The sequence below is a fragment of the Haplochromis burtoni genome, unplaced genomic scaffold (genome assembly GCF_018398535.1).
Source record: "Haplochromis burtoni strain Fernald_Lab_line unplaced genomic scaffold, NCSU_Asbu1 Contig_6, whole genome shotgun sequence".
NCBI lineage: Eukaryota > Metazoa > Chordata > Actinopteri > Cichliformes > Cichlidae > Haplochromis > Haplochromis burtoni.
The window spans coordinates 1,951,822-1,968,761 of NW_024582367.1; the positions used below are offsets into that span (position 1 = coordinate 1,951,822).

The 16,940-nt window shown below is 41.9% G+C and overlaps 1 protein-coding gene across 4 annotated transcripts in view; it reads right to left on the reverse strand.

The window, feature by feature from the left end:
- The window catches only part of LOC102294496 (Snf2-related CREBBP activator protein), a 48,246-nt gene that overhangs the window by 29,846 nt on the left and 1,460 nt on the right, over positions 1 to 16,940 (reverse strand). For 3 of the 4 annotated variants that reach the window (XM_042223433.1, XM_042223429.1, XM_042223427.1), the window contains exons 2-15: positions 16,312 to 16,388; positions 12,171 to 15,088; positions 11,519 to 11,560; positions 10,941 to 11,204; positions 8,843 to 9,028; positions 8,559 to 8,699; positions 6,573 to 6,762; positions 4,819 to 4,988; positions 1,916 to 2,009; positions 1,689 to 1,778; positions 1,261 to 1,434; positions 876 to 1,099; positions 578 to 755; positions 339 to 475 (exon numbers count right to left, since the gene is read on the reverse strand). In XM_042223433.1, coding sequence (XP_042079367.1) covers positions 339 to 475; positions 578 to 755; positions 876 to 1,099; positions 1,261 to 1,434; positions 1,689 to 1,778; positions 1,916 to 2,009; positions 4,819 to 4,988; positions 6,573 to 6,762; positions 8,559 to 8,699; positions 8,843 to 9,028; positions 10,941 to 11,204; positions 11,519 to 11,560; positions 12,171 to 14,714 — 4,434 coding nt within the window. In that variant the 5' untranslated portion in view covers positions 14,715 to 15,088; positions 16,312 to 16,388. The remainder of the gene's footprint in view (positions 1 to 338; positions 476 to 577; positions 756 to 875; positions 1,100 to 1,260; positions 1,435 to 1,688; positions 1,779 to 1,915; positions 2,010 to 4,818; positions 4,989 to 6,572; positions 6,763 to 8,558; positions 8,700 to 8,842; positions 9,029 to 10,940; positions 11,205 to 11,518; positions 11,561 to 12,170; positions 15,089 to 16,311; positions 16,389 to 16,940) is intronic. The other variant, XM_014335896.2, reaches the window with a different exon arrangement.

Sequence of the window (16,940 nt, forward strand, 5' to 3'; positions counted from 1 at the left end):
GATCAGTGCCTCTGTTTTCCTGGGATACACACTAATCTACATCACTGTAAATAAGCCACAGTCAAAATTAAGACAGCAGTATGTAAGGAGAAACAAAATTATTACGAGTAAGTCAAGCAGCAGGCAAACTAAAAACAAACAATTGATAAACAAGACCACTCAGCAGATAAGTAACACGGGGAGTTAAAGACTGACAAGAACAATCTGCAGTATATCACAGATGACAGCAGTAAAGCCAGGAGGGACAGACTAAAAGTAAATGAGAGCAGACAAAGCAGCACATCACACTCATCTAACAAAGGAAAATGAGCCGCCTGCAGAACCAGCAAACTGAGTACCTGTCTCTTTAACTTTCTCTCCTTTTGACTGCCAAAATACGTAAGGATTTTAAACCCTGGACACCAGCGCTTCAGCTCCATCTCCCAGTTTAACATTACGCTGGTGGGGACGATGATGAGGTGAGGGCCCCAGTTACCTAATAACACCAAATGAAACAGGACAGTGTATTAATCACAAATAACACGCCAACAACCAAAGTTTTGTAACTCTGTACATATAAGAAGCCGCAGTCTGTTACCTTTCTCACAGGCGAGGTGAGCCAGCAGAGCAATAGTCTGGATCGTCTTGCCGAGGCCCATCTCATCAGCCAAAATGCCGTTTAGCTTTTTCTCATACATGGTGACCAACCAGTCGAGACCGATGTGCTGATACTCTCGTAATGTGCCATGAAGCAGAAATGGAATGGGGGTCTTGACCTTAAGTTGTAGAGAAAGTTGAAACAACTGTGACTCAGATCTGCAGAAGAGTTTAATCTACACTTTTCCTCCATCTGATAAAATGACTGAAATATACATTTTTAATATTTAAAGACTGACCTTTGTGGTAGCTAAAGTGTAGCCTTTGGGCTGCAGGCTCTCTGCAGTAGCAGCAATGTGACTGATCTCCTTCTTTGGCCGCGAGCCAGAGGAAGACGGGCTGCTGTCTCCCTCCTTCAGCAAAACCTCCATCCCTTCATCTCCACACTCCTCTTCGTCTTCCTCCTCACTCTCTTCCTCATCCTTCTCGCTCTCCTCATCTTCAGCACTGTCGCCTGGTGAATCTGAGAGGAGAACATTTGAAATGATTAATGAATTAATAATAAATTAAAGCAGCAAAACAAACTTGAAACAGACGTAAGAAGGAAAACATTTTCTGAAAGCTTCTGCTCAGAGTGGAGGGAGATAAACAGTTTATTTTGGGTCTTTATGAGCAGTTTAATACCTGAGGAAGAAGTGTTACTTTCCACATCACTCTCATCTTCTTCAGTCTCCACCTCCTCATCCCCAGACACCTCCGAATCAGAGCTCGCTTTAGAGCCAGAAGCAGACGGGACCTCAAAGTCTGAGGCATATGCTCCTTTGTACTTCTCCAGCAACTCCTCCATGCTCATATCGCCTGGAAGGGAAGTAGAGACACGTCAAGGATCCGGTCTGCAGCCTCTTATTTTAGACCTGGGAGCAGCTAGTAATGAATGAAATTTCATTCATATGTACAGAATTTTAAAAAAGGCAGAAAGAGAGCAGCAATGCAGAGGTGTCATCAAGCTTGCTTTCCTCTTTAAAGAGACAGAAAGCTCTTCAAACACTTCATAAAACCTTAGGTCAATGCAATGAATTAGCACCACTTCCAGTAGAAAATAAAGCCCTCACCCTCTTTGGCTAAATCATCGAGTTCCTCTGCATGATCTACATTTCCTTCCACCTTCTCCTGAGCTGCTATCGTGTCCTCCTCATCCTCAGCTGTGAACACAGAAGAAGAAAAACAAATTCTTGACAATTAAAAATGAACTTGGATAAACAAAAAATGAGCAGAAAAAAAAAATCCAGTAAAAGGTCTCATTCTGTTTTTATGGAGGTTATATTGGGAGCAATCTCACCATCCTCTTCGTTGGCAGTGAATTCCCCGTCTTCTTCCTCCCCCGCCTCTGATGAAGACGTTTCATCAGAGCATTCTTCGTCCGAGCCCTGGTCCTGCGTAACACCGTGATTCAGTGATACATGAAATCTGTGGTCAGTATTAAAAACATGTGCTTTTCTTCAGCTTTTGCACATTATCAGCTAACCTCGTTTTAACAGAGGTGTCAGCGTGTTTACTCAGGTATAATCATCCCATAATTAGACTTGTATGAGTTATAAAAACAAATAATAAAGCTCAATAAGTCCTCAGTGAGATGACAGCATCTGGAATTAATTTGAAGTGAAAATGAAGATGAATAATTATACAACACATTACTGTTAAATCAAATGCACAGCTACAGCTCACCAGCTTGTTTATGTGGGTGATAATGTCAGTGTTTACCAACTGTTTCGAATCTTTCTTAAATGAATTCAATCATTTAATTCACATTTCCTTTCTGAAAATACTGAACTGGCCAAGCAGTTTGTGACACGTAAGTGAGCAATATGATCAGCTGCTCTCCTACAAATATTTCAAGTCCAAAGTCTCAGACTGCAGCAGGTAACCGTAGTCCTTGAACCTCCTCTCCACCTACTGCAGGTACTCAGCTGGCAGCTATAGTCCAAGAAAGTGGAGTTTAAGGATGTCCGGAAAAACGGGACAGGAACTTTCAAAATAAAACAGAGGCGGCTGTCCACCTGCATTAATCACCCACGTGAGAAACACTGAATCTCAACTGTTACCTTTTTTTTTTTTTTTTTTAAATTTAATGACTCTTTAGATCCAACTATGAGATGCAGCTCAAAATAAAAGTGGCAGGTCTTTAAACAACAGCAGAAACTCAGGTGCTATACTTTGACTCAGCTCACTTTTTACGTGGTCCATAATTTCAGCTGTTTGTGGAGGAAAAGTTTCCAAACTGCCTGAATTTGCACCAACACTGAATCAAATTAATTTACAGTATGTTTAAGATTCAGTGTCATTTTTACATAAAGAGAAGATCATCATAGTAGATCATTATTCTCGGTCCATCATTAGCTACTCACAAGTTTGCTTGGAAACCATGGAAACTTCTTAAAACGTTTGTCTTTTTCAAATCAGTCTAGTTGTTTAGTAGTTGTCTGTATATCCACTAACAGATTAAAAACCGGAACTATTAATAGCTCATTTTTACTCAAATGTGAACAAAACATATACAAAGCAGAGATGGCACGATACCACTTTATGTCCGATATCATACATTTGGATATCTGCCGATACCGATATGAATCCGATATAGCGTATTTTGTAATCAATAAGACAGTTTTTTTATAAATATCTTGCTACATTTTGTATAAGTTCATACTCAATATTAAACAACCTAACAAATAGGGTTGCCAACTCCCAGCAAAAATATTAGGGAACCACCCCCCACCTCACAATGCTTAATCAACTTTAATTTAATGCACGTGTAAAAACAAATGCACAGAAATCAATTATTTTTCTACAATAATTAAATCGATTCAACATCTTTCTTCAACAGAATTGCAGACTGCATAGATGGTACCTTCCCAAAGGAAAAAGTACTATAGCTTACTAGGGTGTATATTAGACTTAACAGTTACTATATACAATAATGGATTTCTATACATTTAATCAGATGACCACTTTGGTTGTAAGATTCAGATAATTATTTATTAAAAGTTAGTCATCCATCCATCCATTCGCTTCCGCTTATCCTGTTCAGGGTCGCGGGGGGCGCTGGAGCCTATCCCAGCTGTCATAGGGCGAGAGGCAGGGTACAAGTTAGTCATTTTAAATGAAATAACAAACAAAAGTATTTTTGTGCCCACCCTTTCCCAGTTAATGCCCTACCTGGCCCCCTATCAAAAATTTGCTAGATCGGCCCCTGAAAAGTTACCAGCTGTCAGCTACGTAGAAAAGGATCCTGGTGTTATTTGTCTCTCAGAAACAGTTCATAACTTCCCTTCAACTCATTCACATAAAAGGTAATCCTGTTTGTCCATCACTGTTCAGCTGATGATTCAGTAAGAACATCTCCTGGATTAATTTTTATGTTTCCCTCTCACCACATATCCAAACGGTGGGCGATAAACAAACAAGAGAGACGGGACTTGCGACAGAAAAGCCAACCAGCTGATCATTGATCAGTTTCATGATTGAAGTAGCAACAGGGGAGGGAGGGGGAGAGAATGAGAGAAGAGGCAGCTGTGCAGCAAAGACAGAATAACTCCAGCTTTGTGCCCTTTTTTTTTTTTCCCCATTGTAGCTGAAGTAATGGACAAATTGCTTCCTTTTCGCCTCAATATGGAACTCCGATGGTCAGTCCAGCTATGGCTCAATATATCAGTTGTTAAGCTTAACGTGGAAATACTATGCAAACATTCAGAGATGCACTCACACACTTGCTTTACTTCTCTGGGATAGTTTTCTCTGAGATGAAATGCCGCGGTTTGGAAGCATGTAGCGAGGCTCCACATGCTCCACCAGACCACCGACAGGTCTCGCAGACAACAGCCGCTCTATCACGTGACACATACTGATACGATGCACTGAGCTGGGTTATGCCAAGTAGCGCGTTTTGTGAGGTGATTTTGTGATACTTCGGATTGGATCACATGTTTTATTTCTCTCCGATATCCGATCCAATAATTTAGGTCAGTATCGGACCGATACCGATACGTAATATCGGATCGGTCCATCTCTAATACAAAGTAGCTCAAGTTGTAGGCTGTTCAACTTTTCAGATATAAATATTTAAACCACAAATTTAGATAACCAAGTTAAACTGAGGACATCTGTGAAGTTGGTCTGTTTCTGGATGGTTGCAGTACTTTTGTTCTTTTCAGAAAACAATCACTGCCCTCTGGTTTGTGGACCTACCTGAGGCAGATTGAGGCTGCTGAGCAGCTGGTCCAGTGGCAGCATGCCCTCTTCCTTCAGCAGTTCAATCTCCCTCCGGTGGCTCTCAGCATCATTGCCCTCCTGCTGCTCCTCCACCTCTATGGTCTCTTCATCATCCTCCTCTTCACAGGGAGGTTCAAAGTCTCTGTCTGCATGAAAACAAAGGGTTTGGTATTGGAAAAAGACTTTATTCTGAAGAACACAGTTAGACAAACTGCAAAGTCAAAAAGAGAAAAAAAAAAAAAAACACCATCTCAAACATACACACTGAAAAAGACTGAATTTCCTCTCATATACGCTTAAATATACTTTTTAAAAGAAGTTTTTATGGATTATTTGCATTTTACAAATGGTCTGTGACGATAGTTGATGAATGGGAACCACGCAGTCCAAGCATTTTGCAAACTGAAACAAGGATTTTACTTTTTTTTTTTTTTTTAAAACCCTCAAGCAAATATATTTCATACAGGAATACTTGTTTTCAGTGGCTTTATTTGTGTATCATACCCACTTATACAGTTTCCTCTGCTTTGAAGCTTCTGCAGCAGTAAATATTGCTACTCTCAGCCTGTTAGTCATGCAAAACATCACAACAGATGTTTAACTAATCTAAATACAAGTCTGCAGAAAATACTTTCAGTATTATAAATCCAAAAAACAGAAGTTTGATTTAGACTAAATTTGAACAGAGGCATAAATGTGTCAAGTGGTTTAAAAAAAATAAAATAATATGCAGCCATTTTAACTTTTTTTTTTTAAAACATAAAAATGATTGACAGCATTTTATATACATTAGATATCTTTCAGATTATCTGTCACAGATAAAAGAAACAGCAAAAGTATGATAAGCACACACTGTTTGAAATATAACATGGTATTTTAGTTTCTAGAATAGGCTGATGTAAATCCATGTCTTGATTAAGAGCAGCAGTTTGTTGTGTCTGGTGGGGGGGTTTTGTTGTTGCTCCATTCCTACCTACCTACCTACCTATCTTTTTTTTCCTCTTTCTTAACTAAAGACTTATTGGTTTGTGTCTCCTATTTTGATTTTAACACACAAAAGCCACAGCTGGAGCTACTGCAAGGCTTCAGCTACAGGCAGAAGGAAAATTTAAGTTTTGGTCTCAGTGCTGTGAGCTTCTTCACAGCTAAGCAGACTGTGTTCGCACTTTAGCACCAACAAACCCGTATTTGGTAATGAAATGAAGGTGGGATCAGAACCACTGCTACGTCTGTTCCTCCTCTGACTGAAACACAGCTTCAGATTAAGCTGCTCACCTCAGTGCTTCAGGAATAAGCTGCCAACGGTAATACTGGCAGCAGACAAGTCTGACAGGTTTGATGGGTCTCAAGTCTGACGGTTGCCAAAGAGCATTAGGTACAGCGCTCTGGATGTGGTTCACCCCCCCAAAAAAAATAAAAATGTGTAACTGCTGTGACAAATGTTTGACTTCTCATCATGTTAAACCAAGCCGAGGCGCATCAGTCAGAGAGGGCTCGCAGAAAATGCGGTTTAATCTTACAAAGATGTAGCGACCTTGACGGTGAAGAACGCCTTTTGTTCCTATGAAACAGTTTACCTCTGAATGCTTGAGAAGATTCGCTCACTGGTGTGTAGCTATGACAACGTCCCAGTCTGAACCAGTGAATCAGCTCTGAAAGCTGTCTGCGACATGGTGGCAGTGAGCACTAACGATAAGAAGAAGGTTTTCTTTAAAGGGAAAACTTCTCACCATCCTCCTCGACAGGATTAGGCAGGGATTTCTGTGGAGACACGACGGTCTCAGCAGGCCTGATGGGTGCCAAGGACTTGCTCAGGAGGTCCGAGTATTTCTCCGTCTGGCCAACAATGAAGTCCAGCTGAAGGTCCAACGCCTTCTTCCGCTTCTCCTCTAGCCTGGACTGCTGCTTGTACTGTACCACCTTCAGGTTCAACAAATAAGACAGCGTGTGAGAACAGCTGGGAATTTCACATGATTTTTAAAAAATAAACAAAAAAACCCCACATAAGCAGAAAAGTTGCGATGCTGGGTAAAACGGCATAAAATCTCAAATGGGTCTCGTATTTTAATTGAGTTTACAATATAAAAAGTTCAATTCAAGGTTTCAAGCTGCATGTTTTAACATCAAGAAGAGCCGTGTAGTCGGATTACTCTGGGTGAAATTCAACCGAAATTCTTGATGACTTAGATTTACATACTGTATTTAGTTCAAAAATAACAATTTTTTTTTTTTTTTTTTTTTAATAAAAAAGGGCAATTATGAGCTCTGTGGGGGTCTTTTTGTTTGTTTGTTTGTTTTTAAAAACAAACAAACAAACAAACAATTAGACCATTAAAATAATGTCAGCAACACACATTAAAGTTTTTTGTGTGCGCGTGTTTCTAAATTAGAAAAACAACACTGGAAAAAAAAATGTAATACTAAAGAAAACGCACTAGATCAGTTCACAACTAACAAGGTTGAACATCCCAGAAAAAGATGGAAGATTCACAAGAGTTTATTCCAAGTGTTTGCAAACTACATCTTACTTTACAAAAAGATGCATCTACTATAAATTAAAGCTTTGCTTATTTTAGCAAAAAATACCAAAACACATTCTGCATTTTTACAACGACAATAGCTCAGCAGGAAAAAGGATCCAGGTGCTGAACTGACCCAAGCGCACCAGTGAAAATATTAAGCTTGTTCTGAACCAAAGAAAATATGACACGGGACGAGCAGAGCGGCTGAAATCATGAGATAGCGAGCATAGATTAGAAAACCCGTTGGTTTTCCCCTACTGAGGTAATTGATATCCTCCAAAGGTTCCCAGAGTGTTGTTAAAATAAGAGCCCAATAAAAACTAATCACTTCGTGTGCCATTTTCTATCGTATATGTTTGTTCTGAAGTTTTATTTTCAGTTTCAGCCAGCTTTCAGAGTGAGTTTTGCTCGTATGAAAAGGTTCACTTTCAGTTTAATTTAAATTATTTTGGGGTTTTGTTTTTTTTTTGGTTTTTTTTTAAATGTGTGTCCAAACTGTCCAGTGTTTTTTTTGTTTTGTTTATTATTTACACTTATTCTTCATTTTATTACTAAGTTAAGTTACTGTGTTGCGTCGTGTTGTATGTAGTGCCAATGTTTTATTGGAGACACAGATGAGCATTTTGTAATTTAGTATAATGTGTGAAAGTTTACATTTCTTCAGTACTGAAAAACCGAAATTAGGCTGTCTTGTCAGGGGCCATTTTTTTGAAGGGGGGCAGCCGACAGCACTGTACACAACGGTAGCTGGGTGTGTAGCAGGCAAACAAAAAATACCGAAAATAGAGGTGTTTGATGGTAAATTGGTATCAAAGCACGCTGAGAGATAGAGCTGTGCAAGAGGTGCAATTTTATCGTGGTGGAAGCAAAACAGCAAAACTAAGAGGGAATTTATTCATTACGATGTTTTTCAAAGGTGTAGTTTTGGTCTTTTGCTGCTGGTTCAGTGAATTTTGGTAGGAGAGTGACGAAACCTGCAGTTTCAGAATCTGTGCGCCAAAGCCTCCTGATCCCCACCTCGTTTCAGTTTTTATTCAGCTACAGCCTTGAACATTACACTGCCACGTTTTTGGAAGCAGGACTGCACTTGATGTGAAAAGTGGATGTTATTTCTGTCATAAACCCGAACAAACACGGGCGCTGAACAGAGAAGCAGAATGTTCTGTTTGCTTGGTTTCAGGGAATCATCTGTACCTTCTCTACGCTGCTCCAAAAAGCCCGGACTTCCTTTGCGATAGAAGAGGCGACTCGTCTGATTTTAGCATGCTCGTCCCGCTTTGCTTTTTCTTCCTTTTGCCTCAGCTCCTCATGGTGCCGCATCACCATCCGCACCACCTAACAACAAATCAACAGAACACATTTAGAACATATACAACATCCACCATCAAAAATACAGGAGCGCACTTTTCACCCCTGTTCTTAGCATCATGAATGTGTGAAACTTCAAGCAAACCTCTGTGATGATTTGCATGTCCTACCTTTCTGGCCACGCCTCTCTTCCACCGCCTCTCTTGAGCAAAGTCAGCCGAGAGCCACTGCATCTCCTCACACAGGTAATCCCAGTGAACCTTTGGCCGCGGTGGCTCCGTCAGGCGGGTGAGTCGCTTCATTGACCAGAAGCCCTCTCGCTTCAGTGCCTGTGTTCGATGCTCGATGTCAGCTTCCTGCAGCACAAAGTGAAGAACAAAAAGTCAGTAAACTCCTGGCTCTGAAACAGTAAGGTGGGGGTTAGCGGATTCAGAAATGCCAAATACTGATCTCCTGCTACACTGCATCTTCAAAGGTGCTTTCAAACCGGAGGAACCTTTTCTTAGTTCTTTCGACTCTTAGAGGCGGTCCCCACTTTTGATGTAGGCTCACTTGATAGAAATGGGTCCATCAAAGCTTTGAGAACCCCATTTTCAGGTCTTTTTAGATACTAGTGCCATATATTGGCATTATAAGGAAGATAGAAAGATTATATGGAAAGAGAGCTGAACAAAAGGCAGTTTGTTTATGGCTTTTACCTTATAGGATTTCACTTAATGGCATCAATTTGTGAAGATTATCTTCACAAATTGACCAAAACATTTTTTTAACAAAGTTTTATGCAATAACACCAAAAAAACCTTGAAACAAAAACAGAAAAGAAATCCCACTTTGTGTGTGTATAGAGGGAACCATGGTGGTGCCAGCCTCCGGGTTGGCATTTAAAAAAATAAAGGTTCTCCTTGCACCTCTCATTTAGGTACACTCTGGATTCATTACGTCATAATTATCTGTCTCAGTAACAAAAAAATAAAATAAAATAATAATAATAATAATAATAATGGCACTCTGGTGAACGGCTCTCATCGGTCGGAGAAAATATTTGTTTAATTTCAAAAGAGCTGCACCTGTGCAACATTTTCGATAACAATATCCCTCCCTAGCACTCAAACTGCAGCAGAGAAGCTGTTCCACACACCTCACACTTTGTCTCACACAGTCACAAGGCTGCAAGATGTTCCATCTTTTTTCTCCTGCTTTCAAATCCACACACTTTGTTGCCTTGTCCTGTTTGTCATATAGTGACCTTCATCAGCAGAGCTTCACTTGCTTCACAAAAGAGGAGGAGCTGATTGAGACGTTTCTTCTTAAAAACCGTGATGTTCCCAAAAAGTAACGCAAGTAAACAGTACAAAGGACAGAGCTCTTTATATTTAACACTTGAACACAACAGTTTTTAAAGGTTGTTCAGCAGAGCGCTCCAGCATAATCATGTATACCATCAAAGTCAAAAGGATGTCAGGGGAGTTTTTAAAAAGTGCTGCATTTCTCCTGAGCTTTTCGTAAATTACTCAAAGCAGACATAAAATAACAATTAACTACTTAACTGCCCGACAGCTAAATAGGGAAATGGATCAAAAGCTGCGTCTATTCACAAAACTGAAATGTCTTTTTAGTAAAAAAGGTCCAATTTTCTCTCCTTTAAGAATCCAGAAGGTTAAAAAAAAATGCATGTTGTGCCATTCAAAGTGATTTGTTTTGATTATTTACATTTCAGACTCCTGGAGCAGCCTGTTAAAAGGCATCGGACATGAGACAAATAATCTTCGGATGTGCAACTGCTTTCGTCAATTTGAGGATTTAGTGAGAGGCTGAGAAGCAGTGATTCATACACAATTCATAAGATTTCTGCCTGGCACCATTTACTGAGGGACAAGAAACAACCTACAGCAAAATAAAAGTTAAGATTTTACTTGGATTACGTGGAAGAAATATAAAACTAAAGCATGATAAACCAAAAAAAACCCTTTCATATGCAGGACGGTTACAAAGATGAAATATTTTATATAAAAATATCAGAGCCCGGTTTGAAAACAAAAACAAAAACTGAATTGGGAAATTTGAAGATAGATGAAAGAGGTAAATAGAAGGACAGACAAAGGAATAGGCAGTCAGAGAGATTGATAATAGATGGATAGATATAATTAGATAAAACTGTATCTAGACAAGCAGAAAGACTGCTAAAAACACAGACTGAGAGACAGACTGGTTGACTGTCCCGCGGATGTGTGGACGAAATGCTGAACATCCTGAATGATGCTCACTCACATGTTTAGCCAGCTCTGCCATGTCGGTGTGACGCTCACTGCGGGACCGCTGAGAGGAGCCCTGGTCTGGCGGCGAAGACGACGAACTGTAGGCACCGAAAGAGGAAGGTGAAACAAACTTTCCGTGGGGACCCCGGAGAGGCGAGGACCTCTCCCGCCGTGGTGTGGACCAGTCAGGAGTGGTTGAGGATCCGGGGTAGGAGAAGGTTGAGGGTGATCCAGGAGAAGAATTCCCAGTGACCCTGTCTGCAATCCACTGGCGTACCTGAGAGTGAAGGGGACAAGGATGAAGAGGATTTGTTTTTTTTTTAATTTTTAGAAAATGAAACAAACTAAGGTGAAAGCCTAAGCTTCACTAAGACAAAAGCATCATGCATGAAATGGATTAGAGCATTTAAGTTTTTAGGAAGCGTGTCAAACTGGCCACGAGCGAGTCTGTGGCAGCCGTCTTCTCATGCAATCATAAAAGAGCTGAAGTCAAAGAAATGCCTGCTTGAGTTAAAATTCACCTGCCTGGGATATGCTCATGAATGCCCTGTTAAAATGAGCCTGTCTGGGTGTCTGACAACCAGCACTTACCTTAAGAAACAGTGCTTGTCTGTCTGTCCTGCTCTGTCCATGCTGGAAAACACACATGGCTTAGCATGCGGCCAACTTAAAAGAACTGAATCACTATATATAAGAACACCGCGCACACACACGTGTTGCATTAAAGATGGACTACATGCGGAGTGACGTCCTTTTAAAATTTAAAAAAAAAAGCATGCCAGCGTATCTGATTACCATTTGATAACTAAAACTGCTTTTTGTTCTTAGCCAAGATAAAATATTAACGCATCTCTTCAGGACTGAATTACAGCTCAGAAAAATGATTTCAGCAACAGTAACAGTGTTGCACATCACTAAAAAAAAAAAAAAAAAAAAAATTCTGTCATACCCAGTTAGGAAGCAAACCTCTCTGAAACCCCTAAGCTCCTCACTCGGATAAAAAGAACAAAAAAGATCCAATAAACAGTTCATCTCATCTTATTCACAGCGACAAGATGTCCGGATGCAGATTTAGCATTTATCAGCTGTTTTGCTTCAGTTGTGCTCGTGTTTTGTGGACGCCTCTTATACCTTGGCATTCAAGCAATAACTCATGACTATGAGTCTTAATGCTATGTCTAAGCTATGGTTTCTTTGGTTTCCTTTTTTTTTTTTTTTTTTTTTTTAATAATGGATCGAATACCTTGTGTGGCGAGCTGGGGGTGGTCATCTCGCTTTTTTCGGTACTGGCTTCGTCGTCACTGCCTTCTTCTGGGCTGCTAACCTGTCCCGAGTTGCTCTCCTGGACCTCAGTTTCTCCCGCAGGGTCGTCATGCTCAATGTCCTCGCCGTCTTCCTCCCCGTAGATGGAATCGGGTTGGCTGGGGAAGTCGCCGGGGCTGGTGGATGCTGAGACTGAAGCTGTGAGCATGTTCGAACTGTGCAGCGTAGCGGCTGCTGTGGAAACATCTTGGGATAAAGTTCTGCTAACGGTTAAGGCCTCAGGTTTGCTTGTAGTAGTCGTTGAGGGGGTGGCAGGTGTAGCCGGGTCGGGTTCAAGAGAAATATTACCACTTTCTAGCTTGACAGAAGCTCCTGCTGCTGCCACCACTGACAATTCATTGACAGCCCGCTGCGTCTGATCGCTGCAGCTGCTAAGAGCGGAGACTGTTTGGGGAAGGCACTCCTCAGACACCGTGCCAGACCAGGAGCAGGAGCCGTGGGCATTGGCCAGCTTGCCGTCTGCATTCTGTTGCTTAGACAATGAAAAGGAGGGTGGGTGTTTCAGGAGAGGAGTTTCTCCCGGTTTGAGAAGGAGCAGCTTTGGATTTATAGCCCCAGGAGCGGCACGCAAAGCCACTGGCATGCTTACTGAGGGCATGGCGACATTCTGAACAGTCACTGATGCCGTTGTGGTGACAGCGGGGGATTCTTTGGTCCCGTCACAAGCAGAAACACAGACCTCAGGCTTTGCGACACTTACAACAGTGACTCCTGGGGTCTGATTTAGGGAGGGTTGGTTTCCTATATGAGAAAGTGTAACAGCAACAGGCGCCTGCATCCCCAAGTTTCCACTGGTAATAGTAACCACTGGGGATAAGAGAGATAACGAAGCAACTGTTACTTCTGCTTCCTGTTTTGGGCCAACAGTCTGAAGCACAGCAGCACCGCTCACCTCCGTCTGGTCAGCACCGACCTGTGTCCCGATTTGCACGCGGGTGTCCGCCTGTTCAACAGTGAATGAGTCAGCAGTAACGGCCGCTACTTCAACTAAACAAACCGCACTTGAGTGTGCCACTTCAACAGCTTGGTTAGCATCTAACACCAAATGCTGTTCAACTCCGGCCATGCTTGTGTTTCGTATGGATAAATTACTGCTAGAACAAGCCTGATTTATATCACTTGTTGAACGCAAGGGCTGCTGGGAGATTATGATGGTGTTGTTTTCACCAACTGTGTGGATAGATGCTTCGAGGTCCTCAGAGTTTTCTAGTAAAGCGTTGAATAAGTTCACCTCATATCCAGGAGAATGAGGCATCTGTGCAGCACTGCTGGCACAGACCGTCTCCTCTGCGACCTCCTCCACCAGACTGCAAAACTCGTACACTTCCACAGGTTGAGAGCCCAGCTCCATCTGCGTCTGAACGCTTCCTGTGTACAGCTTCGGCTCCCCAGCGGAGATCTCCGAAGTCAGCTCGTTGACGATGGCGGCTTCGCAGACGCTGCCATCCTCTCGCTGCAGAAGGTAACTCTGATTCAGGTGCACGGTGGGCCAGGCCCCGGTGATATGAGCCTCCTCCCCGACAACCACAATTTCCTGAGTGTCGGCAGAATGCACAATCTCCGCGATGAGCTCTGTTGAGGCGACTTGGTCAGAGGTGTGAGATGTTTCAGCTTTTATAACCTCCCCCGCCTGAAGTGAGACAACTAGGCCTGTGTCAAACAGAGCAGGTCCGGTGGAAGGTTTTGAGGAAATCTCTTGCAGCACTGTGGGGCCTGACAAGTCAGCTTGCTCTTTGCTCGTGCTACTCTCCACCTGCGCTCCTTCAAGGGGACCGCAGCTGGACGCCGAGCTTCCTTTTCCAGTCGAAGTGTATATTCCAGGGAGCAGCTCTCTTGCCTTTGCGGCTTCGAGTATTTCAGCTGAATGAGGCTGCGTTTCAATGTGTTCAACTGACTCCGAAAAAGCCGTTTTCTGCACGTCTCTAGCATTAGCTGAGATCCCCTTGATAGTTTTGGGTTGAGTTTTTGACAGGTTAGTTTGTTTAATCTCTCTATTTTCGGCTGAGGACAGAAGGAGTGCAGGCGATGCCGAGTCCTGGAGACTCCCTGCTTGCTCTGCAGCACCTGACGGAGGTATATGGCTGCTTTGATTTGTTTGGACAGATGGAGTCCTGTCGGACTGCTCCACAGCCCCACCCTCCGTAGCGTCTTGGACAGAGAGAGATGAGGCTGTGAAACAGATCTGAGATTTCGGTTGTTGTGGGAGAATATTCCCACCTGTGTGCTCTTTTCCACCAAGTTCCATATTTGTTCCAGTCTCTGGTTTATATTCCAAGGTGATGGACTGTTTTTCCTTTGTTCCCGTAATAACCACAAGTCCAGCACCTTCTCTAGGAAGCTGGTTTGTCTGACTGTTTGAGTGGCTTTTCTCTTTATCAGTTTGTGACCCGTATTGCAGCTCTTGCACTGTTTTGTCAATCTGTGAGGGGACAGGAGGACAAAGGGAAGCTGGAAGCCTTTGCATCTCAGCAGAGGAACTGCAGTCCTCAGTGAGGGACGCTGGCAAAGATCTTGCAACTCCGACGGCACTCTCTTCTGAGATGATATTACCACTGATTGGTAGAGTCTCAGGCAAGGTGGTCGGAGGGGTGTTCTCCGTGCTGGCGAATGTTGGGGTGTTGCTCTCCAGCAGGGGCACAGTGGACGGATCGGTGAGTGGAGGGACTGGGTGCGGGGCAGCTGCGACCGGCTGCGGGGCATGCCGAGGGGACTCCCCAGCCACATTTTGTGCAGCCTGGGGGTTGCCACCCAGCACATCCACAGCCGGAGAGGCGTGCTGCCGCGCCGCCTCCTCCCCAGAGCGTCCTTCCTCGGTGCTGCCCCGGCTACACACTGCACCTGCAAGGGAAGAGACACAGGCTGTTAACAGGGGTGTCAGGCATGAACTGGTCCAATCGGCTACTGGATATTTTGTAAAGAGTTAGAGTTGCAGTGAATCCATAAATTACTCAAATTTTTCGATAAAACTCATTTTTTGTGGTATGATGGTACTAGCTTTACACAGAAGTATACATCTCTCTCTATAAGTGTACTTTAATCGTTTTATTTAAGTTTATACTCAAATTTTGATTTTACTTCAGTTCTTGTATTTACTAATGTAGTTGTTTTACTGTGATGTATTTTATTGAACTATATAGCACTGTACTTATCTTATGTGCTTATAGCTTGTATTTGCAGCAATAAAGGTATTTCCCCACTTTTGAGATAAGTAAAGCAGAACTTTATCTTATATTGTCACTATGATTTATCAATTTTAACAAACACATGATGTAAGGAGACAAAAAAAAAAAGAAAAAATGAAAATAAGATCTGAACACTCTGTGTCTGGCTCATTTTGAATCCAGGGGTGTCCAGGTGAATGTTCTTTAGTAGCACTGGTTTTACTAGTCAAACTGGGCTAATGGGCCAAACGTGGCTCATGAACACCTCTGGTATAACTCACTTAACAGGTAAAAATGAAAGTGCGACCACATGTCCCTCTTTAAACAGGACATTTTCATCCCCCATGTTTTTTCTTTTAAGTCTAAATATAATAACAACAACAATATAATTGCAATGCACATTTCTAAAAATCTCAGGAAAAAAATTTCCACAATTGTATGTATATCTTTAAAAAGGTCATTAACATACATACACAAGAAAGGGAAAATAAAACACCTGAAACCAAAAACCAAAATAAACAAATAAAAACGGGGATCTCTGGATGCTCCACAGACTAAATAGCATTTAAACCAGCTAAATAACAGAGTACCTTAGACTCCATCTAAAAGAAGCAAGGTAAATTTTAATGCAAAAACATTAGCCGCACAGCTCATCCGTGTTTACTTTTTAGACTAAATATATCAAAATAAAAACCACAGTCTGTGCACTATATTTTGTTTGATGAGTTTCTTTTCATGGGGACTAAGTACAATAAGTTTTTGCTAACAAAATAATAACATAAAGAAGTCTATTTAAATGTCTAAACACTGCTGACTGCACTAGCAAGTCACAAATAATTACTACACATGATATTACAGCCACTTCTGAAGCGATGTGTGTGCAAAGCAGGAGTCTCTCACCTGTCTGTCGTGTAAGACACAGATCTTCAGTGCTTTCTACTTCCAGGATGCTGAAATTAGGGTCCCCTCCACATATTCTGAGGAAGTGAGGAACAGAAATCGGGTGGTAACTTTATTTTAAAAATCAAAAAAGCAGTTTAAACTCACTATTAGGAACTCTACTGCTGAAACTGACTGGTCTTACAACTCCAACAGCTATAAAAAAAATGAGCTGTGGCAGAAGCTTCAGTTGGTAAACAGAGATATATGAATGTGTGGGATGATGAGTAACATGTCACGTAAGGAGCGGACAGCTAGGCTAGCAAACTCCTGCTAGGACTGTGGTGTGTGTGCAGCGGTAATAAAAAAAAAAAACACACAAAAAAAAAAACACAAAAAAAACCCCAATGTCCAAAACAGTAGTACAGACTGTTGTTACAAAGGCATCTGTGCACAGTTGCTGGTAATGGTGGCCTTTTTTTTTTATTTCGGTGAGAAATGGTGTACGGCACTGTGAAGAACTGAGATGGTACCGATTTGGTTACACTTTACCAGTAAAGTTTCCCCCTTTATTTATTCCATTATATCTATAATGACTTTACAGAAATATTTTGGAATCCTTGCATTTTTATCCTCCTGATGATTTTGGC